The following is a 14,877-nucleotide window of genomic DNA, read 5'->3' on the forward strand; positions in this document are numbered from 1 at the left end:
AGAGATAAGAAAAAGAGAGGAGAGAATAGAAAGAGTTATCTTTGTAATCTTATTACTTCAGATTATATATAAAAGCATCATTGCTGCTCCGATGACGTATTCTAATCACACTGATTGTAGAAGAACCTCGTAAATTTTGTGTCTTATTTATTTATTCCACTGTATACACCGTCAATTTTATAACACTTTACAATGGAGAAAGAAATTGCATCTCGCGTAGCATTGGTCTCTATAGCCCGAAGTCCAAAGTTAGAATCGGCCCTCCTCATATCACTTGCTTTGAAAAAAATATTTTCTTTAAAACCGAAAAAAAAAAAAAGAATTTGAATAAGGTTTATCACTCAAAATTAGAATTCAATTGAAGTACATAAGTGAAATATGAAATGATAAGCCGAGATAAATAGAGAATTTAATAGCTTGAAGGAGCAATATTTGACTCCTCATGGATAGAAAAATCATTACTCGTTATAAGAACACAACACATTTACGCTTTTATTTTGTTGAATTGAAAGAATAAAACTATTAGTGTCAAATCATATGTTAAAGCTGTCATGTAGTTTTATAATTTAATGATATTTGTTTCATTTACAAGAGAAATCTTAAACTCAAATCTAGTAAATAACGATTATAATTTAGATAGTGTAAATATCACCGTTTAAGAAAAAGAAAAAAATCATATGTTAAAATTAGGGCAAGGGCTTTTGGTGGGTTCGTATCCATGGCCCAGATTGTCTCACAAGGCCTTGGCCTTTAAATTCTAAAAGGCCATTTGGCAAAGGAAAAAGAGAAGAACGTAGTAAACACCATCTCTCTCTCTCTCTCTCTCTCTCTCTCTCTCTCTCTCTCTCTAATAATACCATCTTTATTGAGTTCCGTGCCAATTCTGTCACATCAGTCCACGCTCTATTACTATTAGTACACCGGCATTGCCCTTTTTATTTTATTTTTATTTTTTATTTTTTTTGATCGAATCAATCTAATTTTATTTTACTTTTCTTATTTAACAATGACATTTCACAAAAGTAATCAGCAAAAAATAAAAAATAAAAAACAAGAAAATAAAAGTGGAGAAAGACATTTCCTGAAAGAATCAACGGGATTGTGCGATCTAGTGCAAAAGTGTGGAAACCATACAAAATAATAGAGGAGGATTGTCTGCTCTTCCATTTCTATACTCTTTTCATCTCTTTTTGTTTATGTGGTCATTATTAAGCCACATCAATATTACTTTTTGTTTTATTATTTCTATAAAAAATTAATATAAAATATTGACGTGATTTAACCGTTACCACACATTACAGGAGGGCATGAATAGAGTATGAAAATGAAAAGGTAAACAATCCACCTCCCAAAAGTAATAGGATGGATAATAGTTGCATCCTTTTATGTGAAGATGTACACATTTTTTATTTGCTGATATTGTATTTTGATTGAAAAATTAACAAGCAAAATCGTTTAATTTATTAATCTTTATTCAAAGATCAATTTAACAAAAATTATTTGAATTGGATATTGTTTAATCATATAAATTTATCAAAAAATGAGACGGATCATCATGGTTATGTTACTTAATACCGATTATAAAATTTACAGGTAGCAAGTAACATTTTCATGATATAATAAGTTTCAATGGTTAGATGGTCTTCTATTCAAATAATTTTTTTTTTCAAGAGTTATGAAGATTAATAAATTGAACAATTTTAATCGTTGGTTTTATTCGAACGATACATTATTTCCAAATAGAAAAGAGCATTACAGATACATATTATAATAAAATAAAATAAAATTCGGGAGGTGATTTACTAATCTTTTCTGAAGAGCGATATTATCTCTACTAATTAATAAAATACTTATTATCAACCAAAACCCTATGAAATTACCAGTTTAACCCTCTAATTAAAGAATAAGAAATATGGGGTAGAAATATAATTTCACACAACCAAATTTTGTTATTTTTTGTTTTTCAAAACCTCACTTATATGTAATCATAACATATCTCTAATTAAAAAAAAAAAAAAAAATTCCCACTCCCACACTCTCTATCACTCTCTTCTTCTCTCCTTCTATTTCAAAAATAAAAATAATAAAAAAAAATTCTTACACACTTTGTGTGTGCCCATATGCTAGTATTTATTAAGAAAAGAGCATTACACATACATATTTACAAAGAGTTCAATCTAAAAAGGTCGTTGCAAAGTATAATAATAGGTCTTAACCTTTAGAATACAAGATTTTTCTCCAACCGTCTTTAATATTAACAGAAATTTATTGAACAATATCAATAAGTTTAGTTAAGCCAAATCTCGCCAATGCTTAGAAAAAAAAACCACGAACTCACGCTACAAAGTATAAAATCAGTCTTAAAACTCCCGCTACAAACTGAAGATGAGTTGCTGCAATTTATTATGACTTAAAACGAATTAAACAACTTTATGGGGAAAAAAAAACAAAAACTGCACATGTTTTTCTTAGGTAATTTACTTTCAAATTTCTCTACACTAATTAAAGAATTAATTGTAATTTCAAATTGGAAAAATTAGGATCCAATCTCTGATCATTAATGTTCATCGATTGAAACCTTATTATTTTTTAGTTTTTGATTAAAGTCCCTTAATTTTGTACACCTCAGCATTTTACTGTTAAAATACTTCCATGTCATCTTTTTATTTGTTTTACAAATTTTTATTTATAATTTCTACTACATTATCATGCTTGTAACTGAAAATCTCAAAATTCTCTCACTCAAATTTATGTTTATATTCAAATTCAACATTATTATATTGGATATATATCTTCAATTAAATTTTGCCAAAAAAATTTCAAACTTACTTTTTCTCCATGACTATCATATTGCTATGAATGCAATTTTAATTTCATTGCGTACATTCTCTTCTCTTGTTCCCTAATCCATGTACCCAACTTTTATTCTATACTACCATTGTAACTTTTTCTTCTAAATTATTTTGTACCCATATATGTATAACTTTTTCCTATAAGATTTATATAGTATGTACCCTTAAGTAATTGTTTTTAACAAACGATATTATCTACACTAAAGGGAGAGGAATGGGCTTAGCCTTACAATGGGCTAGCAATAATATGGTTTAAACTCGTCTTTGACGAGAATCGAATCTAATACCCCTCACTTATAGTTTGCTTCTATTTTTCTATCATTTAAGTATTTTTTACATTAAGAGTTTATATGGGTACATTTTTTTTTGTCGCATATGAGTTTTAATGTTGAAATTGTATATGGGGTACATTCTTGTGAATTATTGTAATTGTACATGGGTACATTTTTATGGGGACATTTATCTTTTATCATGACATTCAATAAAAATAAAACAATTATTTTCATAACTTATTTTCCACATTTTAATCACCAATTTTTAATTGATTTAAGGTTTTCTAGGGGTGGAGTTTATTGTTTAATCCCCTAAACGTTAAATTTTAAATCTTATGGGATTTTATATCCCTTAAATGTGGTAATTTATTTTATTTAATTGCTTTAATTGTTCGGACAAAAAATTTGCTTTAAAGGATACTCTATATTACAATATTTAGTATAATATTTAATTTAAAATATAAAATAATTGACATGGAAATTGATTAATATTAATATGCTGATATGTACAAAGTCAAAAGACATTGATCAAAATCTAAAAAATAATAGGATTTCAATCAATGTACACTAATAATTAAAGACCGCATTTAAAGTATTCATTTCAAATTTGTGTACAAATATACTTTTATGAAATGAAAACTATTTATATGAAAATTAAATATCACGTTCAAAATCCAATCAGACAAAGCATTTCTTTTTCTGTTTGTCTTGAAAATAAAAAAATACATAAAAAAAAGAAAAAAAAAAAGAAAAGGAAGAACGCAACACCAGACAAAGGAATGATGAAGAAGCAGAAGCAAAAGCAAAAGGTGGCTGCTGGCGCTGGGGCTGCTGCAGCGCCAGCGAGCATGTCCCCATAAAAAAAAAAAGCAGCGGTCCAAGTTCCAACCGTAAATTCCTCAACACCGTCGGGTTATTTACGTAAAAAAGAAGAATAAAGAGAGAAGGAATGGAATGATGAATATGATCCGAAAACACTGTTTGAGATTCAGCAGTTGTTGGTGGTGAAGAGAGAATTAATGGGGATGGTTTCTGAGAACCCTTTTTCTTTTTCAAACCGCTCTCCAACTCCTAAGCTCTGCAGCTCCTTCACCACTCGGTAGTCCATCTCTATCTACTACTCTTTCTAATCCCCTTTGTTCGTCTAACAACGATATTCTAAACTACTCGAATCTATCAAAAAAAAAAAAAAATTCAAATTCGGGTGTAACGTCTACATTCTTTCTTCTGTTTAGGTCTAATCTTTCAGCTGCATGCTAATTGATGGGATGTTTCATACAGTTTTTGTTAGAGTTCATCACTTGCATTATATATATATATATATTTTTTTTTTTTGGTTTTCTCAACTCGTGTTATGTTGTTTTTTTGGTTCATTATTTGGCTTGTTTTGTAAATATTCTTTGATAATTATTCTGTTCAAAATTCTTAAGTACAATTCCTGAATGTGGGGGCTCACAGATTTGGTTAATATTTAGCATATTAGGCAGAACATAGCATTTTAAAATTAATTAATTAGCATAGTAGACCAAAAACATATAAACATTTGTAAAATAACTTCTTTTAATCTTTTGTTTGGAAGAAGAGTTGAATCTAGGTAGGATCAGCCCATTAGCGACGGATAGGATCTGCCCTTTAGCGACGAGTAGGATCTGTTTCCAAATCATGTTTCAAACTTTAGTGCAGATTCTTGGTTAAAGGTGTATTATCTGCATACAATCTGTTTTTGTTTTGCTTATTGCTTGTAACTGACTTTGGAATTTCAATGTTTTTACGCAGTATCTTTTCAGATGTTGCCGGGGACATTACAATCGTTGTCGATGGAGAGTCTTTCTTGCTGCATAAGGTAAACTCTTCAATTGCCAATCAAAGTTTACACTAGCTAGGCCTTGAATTAACTTATAATACTAGCTGTAGCCTTGCGTTTTTCCATTTCGCTAATCACATTTTTTATCTTGTTCAAGTTTCCACTGGTGTCGCGAAGTGGAAAGATTCGGAAAATGGTGGCAGACAACAAGGATTCATCTTCAAAGTTGGAGCTCCTCAACATACCAGGAGGGGTGCAGGCGTTTGAACTCGCAATGAAATTCTGTTATGGCATGAACTTTGAGATCACAACTGCAAATGTCGCCCATCTGCGGTGTGCTGCAGAGTACTTGGAAATGACTGAAGACTACAGGGACGAAAACCTGATTGCGCGAACGGAAACTTACCTGAACGAGGTTGTAGTTGAGAGTCTTGAAAAGTCAGTAGAAGTCCTTGCCACCTGTGAGACGCTACCTTCTATAGCAGAGGAGGTTGGAATTCCTAGTAGATGTGTGGAAGCTACTGCCATGAATGCTTGCAAGGAACAATTAGCATCAGGGTTGTCAATGTTAAGCTGTGACGGCGAATCTACAGAGCTTAAGAGTGGTCGTCATGAGTGGTGGGTTGAAGACTTGTCGATTCTAAGGATTGATTATTATCAAAGGGTTATATGTGCTATGACAGGACTAGGTGTGCGACCGGATAGCATTTTCACATCTTTGATGCATTTTGCTCAAACATCCTTGAAGGGTATTGGAAAATGTCAAATTTGGAATCCAGGTAAAGTGAAGCCAAATGCTGGCAAGACAGAACATGACCAGAAGACTGTTGTCGTAACCCTAGTAAGCTTAATGCCAACGGAGAAAAGCTCTTCAGTGCCACTGAGTTTTATGTTTGGAATGCTGAGAATGGCAATCATGGTGGATGCAACAATAGCCATCAGGCTTGAGCTCGAGAGGAGGATTGCCTTTCGGTTGGAAATGGTTTCGCTTGATGATCTCCTTATACCCGCGATCCATGCAGGGGGTTCATTGTATGATGTTGACACCGTTCATCGAATACTAGGTGAATTTTTTGCAGCGGATTGAAGAAGAAGACGAAGAAAGTGAAGATTGCGGATATGAGTCTGAAGGACTTGGTTCTCCAAGTCATGGTTCATTGTTGAAAGTTGGAAAGCTTATTGACTCATATCTAGCTGAAATTGCTCCTGATCCTTACCTGAGCTTACCAACATTCATTGCTATGATTGAAATACTGCCCGATTATGCACGTGTGATTGATGACGGGATTTACAGGGCGGTTGATGTATACTTGAAGGTAGGTTATCAAATTTGACTATATAAAATTACATGATTTTGTATTGCATGTTTTGGATTGAGTTCCCTTTATATTTGAATTGATTATGTTTCAGTCGTTTGCTGTTTAGGTTCATTCGATGCTGACTGAACAAGAATGCAAGAAGCTGTGCAAATTAATAGACTGCCAAAAGCTCTCTCAAGAAGCCAGCAATCATGCCGCACAAAATGATAGGCTCCCAGTCAAGATGACAGTGCAGGTTCTGTACTTCGAGCAGCTCCGCTTGAAGAATGCATTGTCTGGAAGCTCAGGAGATGGGTTCCCCTCGCAGAGAATAAGCAGTGGCGTCCCAAGCGCAGCCATGTCTCCTAGAGACAACTACGCTTCGTTAAGGAGAGAAAACCGAGAACTGAAGCTGGAGATTTCGAGAATGAGAGTGAGACTGAGTGAGTTGGAGAAAGAGCAGTTGTTTATGAAACAAGGAATGATGGATAAAACAGGAAATGGGAAAACTTTCTTGACCTCACTCTCCAAAGGGATTGGAAGGATTGGGATTTTTAGTGGCCAAGCGGGAGGCAAACCGAAGAAATCAGGTCGGAAGTCCCGGGGATCTGAGGGGAAAATTGGTCGGAGTAGGAGATATTCCGCTTCCTAGGTAGCTCCTTTCCTGAGATAAAATGATTTGTTTTCAGAAGTAGTTCGGAGGTAGCTTAGAAGGTTTTGAAGGGAGCCTGTAGTTTGTACCACATATGCAAAAGAGTAACGCTACATGCATCACATTTAGTGACCACAACTTTCACGAAGATGGATTCCGGACGAGAGAATCCTGCCTCGTGATCAATATTGTGGTCTAAATGCTGTACAAGTAGTTTTATTAATCTTCAGACTATAAATTCCGAATTACTTGTTTCGTTCGCTGAATCTCTGTTAATGTTTTCCAACACATGAATCCGAAGTCATGAATTAGCATACCCCTAATAACGATACTTTTAGGGGAAGCTAAACACTGTTATTTTTTGGAAGCAAAAGTTCATTATCTGAGAAGTAAACTGCTAAGCCAACAAAGAACAAGTCTTCTCACTTGTAGGAAACTACTCCTCTGGTTTAACCTAAAAGGCGCTTCCGAATCTGCAGTGAAAGAGCGAAAATAGGTGAACTGAAGATCCGAAGTAAAGATTTGAGTTTTGTTTCGATTCTGGTGTGCTGAATGAATGTCCAAATGGAGTACAAAATTTGCTTAGCCTTACCTCAGGCAGTTTCTGTCTGTACACGACATCCAATCGCGCATCAAGGGTGTTTTCACACACAATCTTCCCGTCTTGGGAGGCCACCACCACTCCACCAGAACTTCCAAACAATCAAACAAACAAAAATGATCATGTGCATACAGCAGCCTATTGCATTTATGTGCACAAATCAATGCAAGGAGAAAACTGAGGTAATTAGTACAAAGGAATACCAATAGGGTTCATGGGAATCGCCACCCTTCGGAGGAGGTGGGAGAAACACACGACCGTCGACAGTGACTTTTGGGGCGGAAACCTTGGCTTTATCAGCATAAGCTTTCTTTGCTTCCTCCAACACAGACTCAACCACCTTCTTGTCAACCTCTCTGCACCTCAGCAACACTGCTGGCTCCTTTAGCCGCAGTAAACTCTATATACATATAAATTCAAGAACAATTTCACTACTATAGAACTGAAAGGACGCTAAACAGACGATAAAGAGTACTAAAGCGTGGTTTCATATACGGCTTATTATGTGTACGACGGTTGATTATTACCTGAACAATCAAGTCTTTGATGAGATTCTTGTATGCCTTCTTGTCATTAGCAACTTTGAGAAGATCCTTGCCATGCAGATTCCTTCATGGAATTTACAATGTCATCTTGTGCTTGAAGAACTTTTATACGCGACGCGTTTAGTTGCATGGAGTACTCGCTGTACGTACACCAAATCAAATCCTTAAATTAATTAATCACTAATTCCAATAATCTTTTCAAGCAAAATGTTCAAGATTAAGTGATGGATTAGCTTGGTGAGTGAGGATGAAACAAATAAATAAACTCACATTTTCTTCTTGACGTCCATCTGCTTTGCCTTGCGGTCATACTCTTGTCTGATCTTTTTCTTTTCAGCTTCAACCAATTGCAGTTTCTCAATGTTAAATTCCTGCCCAAGAAATTATTAAAATTGAAATAAAATCCCCCATAAATAACAACTATTTAACCCCCATATGCTAATAAAGGGTGTAATTTGCAATCAAGTGTAAAAAAATAAATAAAAAAAAAGGCAATGTTCCGATTGCTGGCTGGTTTATTTTCTAGGGATGAATCGAAGCAATGCATATGACTGTGCGCTTGGGTAGGAGTTTTGTAGAAATGTATCATGTTGCTATTAACTTCTTAGAATAATGAGTTCTTTCTTTTCGTGAGATGGAATAGAATAACCCGATTGAACAGCAATGATCATACGTCTGTAATGAATTTTATGTTCCTTATTAGTTCTCAATCTTCTACCCTTTTTTTTTTTTTTTTGGGACGGCTTGAAACCAAAGATCATGATAGCAAGGCCACACCACACCACTTGGAAAGAATACCTAAGTGCTCAAAATTAACAGCATTTTTACGATCTGAGCCATGCATGCAACGAGAATTTCAGTTTTGAGTGCAGAAAAAGTGTTGGCATAGAAAAGTACCTCCTCAGCAGAGACACAAATCTCATTGGCTTTCTCTTCGGCCTCTTGCCGAATGAATCTGACCATTTGCTGAATCTGCTTCGACACATCTGCATCGTTCATCTTGTCAAGATTAGGATTATACAGATACGGATACTAGTACAATGTCCGTATGAGCTTCGAAGACTCTCAAAAGAAAACTCTCTCAGCAGGAAGGATCTTGAGTGCAAATTAAGGAATGGGAGAGAAAAGGTGGAGTTGATGTGTGTCAATCATGTGCGAAGTTTCGTCCGAGCTTTTTGGAGGTTGAATGCTTCCGCATTGGGTTCCTCCTTGTCTCCCGAATCTCTGTTCCAATTTAAAAAATGTCATAAAATATGTGCCATTCTTTTGATGGGCCACGATTGATGTAGGCCTAAATTCACTTGCCGCCTTCGTCAGAAGAAAAAAAAGTAGACTAAACTGGCGTTAACATGATCATGCACTAAGTGTTCGACACGTGTCATACCCAAACGTAGAAAGACATCTTAATTGAGATGGATTCATCTCTACTATCGTGCCATTCCGATCCAACAATATTATAACGTCTTATAGCACCTACTTAGAGATATTAATCTATTATTAAATATAAATCTTATGGTGATGGAAACCATGTTCCGGTCTCCGGAAGCTTTAGAGTTCTGCTAAATGATATTATGAACTTTGCACATAATTTTGAGTCTATCAGTTTTGTCAGTGTCTTCCGAGAAGCGAATTTCATCGTTGACAATTGAGCAAATTTAGGCCATTCTTTGCATTCAGATTTTATTTGGCTTAATTTTGTTCTTAGTTGTGCAAGGAATGCCTTGCGCTTTGATAACTCTTGTACCGGATGCCATAGAGGCTTTAATGTTTAATTTTAATTTTCTTCTTAAAAAAGAATAAAGAGCAATTTAAAATTTAAAATTACTAACTTGCTTCTCAAATTAATAAATCTTGAAATTCAAAATATGAGTAATAAACGAACAGTAAATTCGGTGATAACTATCCAATTTGAAAGTTATGGAAAAATAAGCTGAATATACAAAATGCAAAAATTTGAGACACTCGGAAGTTTTTTCTTGCGTGAGTTTTATTATATCATGATTTGAGGAACAACGTCAATGAGATTTTACATGATTTTATTTTTTGCCGAGTAAAAGAAACAAGACTTCCACTAGTAACTGTGATAATTAAGGGTTGGGGCTTTGTAATTAAGTTAATTAAGGAACAAAGTACATGGGGTTTGGAAGCTTATAAGTGCGGTTGCCAACACAGTCTCCTTGAAGATCAGACCACTGGTCTCCTATATTTCCCCAAATTCTGTAACCTTTTTCTACCAATTGCTTCCGAATGTTTGATTTGTACACAACTGCGCTCTGCCCCTTGTAAGCTGGAGTCCTGCAATTAAGCACACCAAACTAAATTAGATTAGGTAGAGAAACTACAATAATACGTGCCAATGTCCACTGATTTCCTTTAATTACTTAATCTCCAACCCATTAGAAGAATATATATATATATATATATGATCAAGTTATTGAAACCTAGTCAATATTTGGTAGGTTGTGACATGTATGATTAGTTTAGAAGCGTGGAATTTTTTTTAGTTGGACGGTCACATTGTCAAACAACTATCAATTTACTTTGTAATATAGGTGAATGACATAATTAGTATTTTATGGACATACATAGTACCACATGTGTGAATTGATATCACAACGTTGTGTAATATTTGCGTCGGAAGTATTCTCAAAAGTTGACATTCTTTGTTATTTGACTCGGATAATTCCAATGAATCCAATCATTAGGCTAAACTTGGCACATTAAACGCTTTTGACTCGCATTACTTCTAGCACAATTAATCTTAGTTTTTGGTCTTTCAAACCCACATGATGGAAGATTTTACATCATGAGATTTCTTTTTCTTCACTTCTTTTTCTATGGAGCCAATTAACGAACTCCTCACGACCAATGAGAGAGAGATGCATGGACATATCGTATCACACATCACAATATTCTTACCTCAAAATTAGCCGTTCGTAACCAACAAATCCCTGGTTATGCAAGTTTGCGGCAGTAATTTGGCCTAGGGTTTCTTCATCTCTTCCTGTGAGCATGATCACCTTAAACCCACTATTCACCAGCTCGCTAAAAAGTCCCAGCATACCAGGAACTGCTGGGCACCCTCCAGTCATTGCCCATGCCTTGAACCCAGATGGATCATAAGGATCGCACCTGTATGTCACAAAGTGGTCATGGCAAAGCAAAACGTTCTCTTGACAAACAATATGCAAATATATGTTATACTAATAGACTACTGTGAATTTTGACAACGCATTTTAACGAGAAAACTATAAACAATATGCATAAATAGATCTCTTGTTAGAGTGTAGCAAGTTAGCAACACACAAGGGGCTTATAGTATTATACTATGAATCTAAACCATTTATTAAGTTAATTTATTTTACTTTGTGACAGTCTAACAACATATATTTATCTGACAACATAACTAAGCATTACCCTATAAGTTTTGTAATGTTTTAACATATATATTACCCGTATCGCTTGCCCTTGTAGTAGAAGAGATTAGATATGCAAGTGTCATCCACGTCCAAAATCCAAGCATCCATGCCATCATCAGATAAAGCTATTCCATTCGCATAGCTAAGGATTTGGCCAAGGATGAAATCAATGTCCCGTTCATACTGACCTCCGATCATGTAAGTTTCGAGGTAGCGAAAGCACTGAGTTGGCACCGTGCGCCACCCACCCACATTGTTGACCTCCACCGCCAGTCTCCAACTCAAACAAAAGCTGCTGTCGTCCTGCGGCAGGCTTGGCCTAGGGCAAGGCTTCACACTAGTTGCCTTGGAGAGTAAGGCCAGAAACAGAAGTAAAAACGCCTCATAGGTCCGTTGCATCATTGCTCTAATGTTCATGTGTGCTTAGTTTATCTACAAAGAGAAGCAAATAAAACGGGAAACATATAACAAATTAAATAAATAAATAGGAAATTTGGTTTAGGTCAGTTGAAATGGGAAACATATATATACACGAAAACCTTCTCCGGAAGACGGAGGCAAGAAAGGTTGCCGGCCGGAGGAAATGATAAGTAAGTTTCCCAAATCAACCCAAATGGGTTTTGCAGAAATTACAATCAAAAGAGCTTAAAAAAGAGGTTAGGATTGACGAAGTCTTTTGGGTATATTTGTGAAGCTATTGCATGAGCCAAGTCGTGGATATATATAATTAACTTGAAGTCATGACCTAGAGATCGACAGCGACCGAAGACATATAAGTTCTGCTGGCTGAACAACTTGGAAATTTCCAGGTAATACAAATTATATTTATGGAATATATTCATATCCATATTGTTAAGAAACTGTGGAGTAAATGTCTTGATCGAATCCCCAAAAATAAGATTCTGGGGGTTGAAGCTAGAGAAGTTATACTTAATAGGTATAAAAAAGAGAATTGTTATTAGTACTCCAAAAATCTCATTTGGCACTCCAAACTTTCTATTATTAGAAAGAAAAATACACTAATAAGGAGTGTAGAATGAGATTTTTGGAGTGCTAATAACAATTCCCATAAAAAGAGAAATCGTGGGAACTTATTCAGCACAAAAAATATGACTGTAGATCTCTGCTGTTGTGATTTCAAAGGAAGGAACTTCAACTGTACATTCATCATTAAAGGAATAGGAATTGAAATATTTTCTTGCCAACAGTAACATATTTAAAAAGAGAAAAGGAATGGAAGAAGGAAGGAACCGAAAAACGTACTCTCATACTTTAGTAAACACGGAAAACTCAGGAATCAAAATGGTTCTAATTCATCTTCCCACATGTATTAATTGTTAAGGACAACTACTACATAGATAATATATGAAAACGCTGGATCAATCTCACACAGATTAATGATAGACAATTACAAAATTAAAGCTCATAGCATGTGATAGTTAATGAGAAAGAGCGAAACCTGCACGCATTGACAATAAAAAAATGGAAGTATATACATAGTACTCAAATGTATATCATGTAATTCTAACCAGAAATTACCATGGTTTTAGTAAACACAATCAATGTTTTAACAATTTCAATTTGGTGCATCTTCTTTAGAAGCTGCTAGCTAGCTAAACTTTATTTTCAACTCTTTAACTACTACTGCAATAGCCAATGGTCAATATATATAGCTGGTGTTTAGCAGCCCACAGACTAGTGACTACTACTAAGCAGGCAAGACTTGGAAGGTGAGAAATGACATCAAGAATCATGATAGATTTAGACAAAGAATGAAAGAACTGGTAGTCGGTAGATCCTTATGTAGCAAAAATGTTGGGTGGGATGGCGTCATAAACCATGAACAATTGCGAAGGGGAAGAGAGAGTGTAAGAAGAAGGGCATCTATGACCTAATAAACTTAAGCACAAAAGTGGGAATATAGTCACAGCCCACATATCTTAACAGAAGTGGTGGAACTGCCGTCAGATTACTGATAATATACTGCACCATAGTACACACCTATGGCATTTCTCTGTGTCGGGACAAATTATATCAGACAATTTCAATTGGTGAGCCACTTCCACAATGCACCGAGCGGCCAAAAGTCGGTCTGTGCAATGCAGAAGAATACATACACACAACGCAAGTTAGAATGAATCATTATTTCATACAAATCACAGTTTTTCGTTTTTAAATGAACCATTATTTCTTACAGACAAATCATAGTTTTATACTTTTAATGTATTGTGTCAGAATGTGAACAATTTGGCGTTCCATCACAATCTAATATGAGGCAGATGAATATATTTTTCTGTTTTTCATGCTAACGTTGTACTTTGTGGTTGTGGAAGCTTAATTAATGCGCGCATGCTTTAATTAAGCACATTTCAAAGCACCACTTATGGAGCATAATTAAGAATCTTCAACTTACTTCGTGTACAAGGCATCAATAGGCCAGTGGGATGGAGTAGTCTCGGGGACGTACTTTATGAATTTCGATTGTAAAGGCAGCTTAAAAAAGGACATAGCAATACCTGTGGAGCACACACAAATCAGAGATTATGGGTCCAAATGATCAAAGGCCATTGGAAATGAATGTCAAAGGGGATCTAAATGAGAGATTCATGGGTGGTTATGGAAGAAGTTCTTCAGTGATGGAGATTCTAGGAAAGAAGTTCTGAGTACGGACACTATGTACAACATCAAACTCACAAAGGATAATTGACATGATTTGCATTACGGATAATTTTGGCCGTCTCAAAAGAATGATCTTTCGAAACGGGACTTATGAAACTGGACTTATGCTGTTTTAAAGTTACAACAACAGCATCGGGTAATCCATCGTGGCAACCTTGTTAGGCCATCTCCAACCGAAGGAGGGTCAGATGGCTCTCTTTAGCCCTATAGCCCTCCAAGAAATTGTATTTTAATAAACAGCTTTATGCCATATTTCATATAATCTCCAACCGAGGGGGCCTAAGGGCCATAGGCCAAACATAATCCTGTGACAAAAAACCATCTCCAACCAAGGAGGCTAAAGGGCTATAGGCCAAACATAATTTATTATTTCAATTTAAAGACTACAACAACTTAAATTTAAAAACTACAACTTAAATATTTAAAAACTACAACTTAAATATTAAAGACTACAACTTAAATATTAAAGACTACAACAACTTAAATTTAAAGACTATAATCATCATCATCATTCGCCATTCTAGGAGTATAGTTGGATGTAAACAACTCCCGTCGGGCCATAATTTCCCTCTTTTTCCTATCGAAATATGTCTTACTCATTGGAGTGTAATCCGAACTGTTCCTTTGCATGTTCCTATCATCCATCTCTTCTTTTATTTGTTTTGCCCGTTCTTCGTGCCTACGGTTCCTTTCTTCTACGGCAAAGGCATTTTGCTCCCCCATTAATCGCAATGAGGATGCCATTCATGTTGAAA

At 35.2% G+C, this 14,877-nt stretch overlaps 3 protein-coding genes across 4 annotated transcripts; 1 reads left to right on the forward strand and 2 right to left on the reverse strand.

The window, feature by feature from the left end:
* Window positions 1-3,636: 3,636 nt before the first annotated feature.
* LOC103930235 (BTB/POZ domain-containing protein At3g08570-like) lies at window positions 3,637-7,144 on the forward strand. Its single transcript, XM_009339530.3, is given in 5 exon segments — window positions 3,637-4,223; window positions 4,901-4,967; window positions 5,086-5,991; window positions 5,993-6,244; window positions 6,354-7,144. Coding segments are annotated over 5 exon segments (1,830 nt in total). The 5' UTR covers window positions 3,637-4,143; the 3' UTR covers window positions 6,879-7,144.
* A 183-nt stretch (window positions 7,145-7,327) lies between these two features.
* Window positions 7,328-9,029, reverse strand: LOC103930234 (V-type proton ATPase subunit E2). Its single transcript, XM_009339529.3, is given in 7 exon segments — window positions 7,328-7,351; window positions 7,471-7,570; window positions 7,683-7,879; window positions 8,007-8,078; window positions 8,080-8,164; window positions 8,295-8,395; window positions 8,922-9,029. Coding segments are annotated over 7 exon segments (681 nt in total). The 5' UTR covers window positions 9,024-9,029.
* A 960-nt stretch (window positions 9,030-9,989) lies between these two features.
* Window positions 9,990-13,189, reverse strand: LOC103930233 (acid phosphatase 1-like). Of its 2 annotated transcripts, none has more exons than XM_048583619.1 (4): window positions 12,983-13,189; window positions 11,478-11,875; window positions 10,944-11,156; window positions 9,990-10,319 (listed from the first exon to the last, which is right to left on the reverse strand). In XM_048583619.1, exons 2-4 carry the CDS (start codon window positions 11,858-11,860, stop codon window positions 10,142-10,144), a joined length of 774 nt encoding a protein of 257 aa, XP_048439576.1. In that variant the 5' UTR covers window positions 11,861-11,875; window positions 12,983-13,189; the 3' UTR covers window positions 9,990-10,141. The 2 variants fall into 2 exon arrangements, with proteins under 2 accessions (XP_048439576.1, XP_009337802.1); XM_009339527.3 differs by lacking the exon at window positions 12,983-13,189 and adding an exon at window positions 11,983-12,384.
* Window positions 13,190-14,877: the final 1,688 nt, after the last annotated feature.

This window comes from the organism of the source record quoted next, unplaced genomic scaffold (assembly GCF_019419815.1).
Source record: "Pyrus x bretschneideri cultivar Hongxiangsu unplaced genomic scaffold, Pyrus_bretschneideri_v1 Contig2, whole genome shotgun sequence".
Classification (NCBI taxonomy): domain Eukaryota; kingdom Viridiplantae; phylum Streptophyta; class Magnoliopsida; order Rosales; family Rosaceae; genus Pyrus; species Pyrus x bretschneideri.

Bases quoted from the DNA above. Each gene is read 5' to 3' on its own strand.
- LOC103930233 (XM_048583619.1), bottom strand. From the start codon at position 11,860: ATGAACATTAGAGCAATGATGCAACGGACCTATGAGGCGTTTTTACTT. The intron at 11,157-11,477 runs GTAATATATATG...TGTGACATACAG, and splicing joins TACAAGGGCAAGCGATACGG to GTGCGATCCTTATGATCCAT. The intron at 10,320-10,943 runs GTAAGAATATTG...GCTTAATTGCAG, and splicing joins TACGAACGGCTAATTTTGAG to GACTCCAGCTTACAAGGGGC.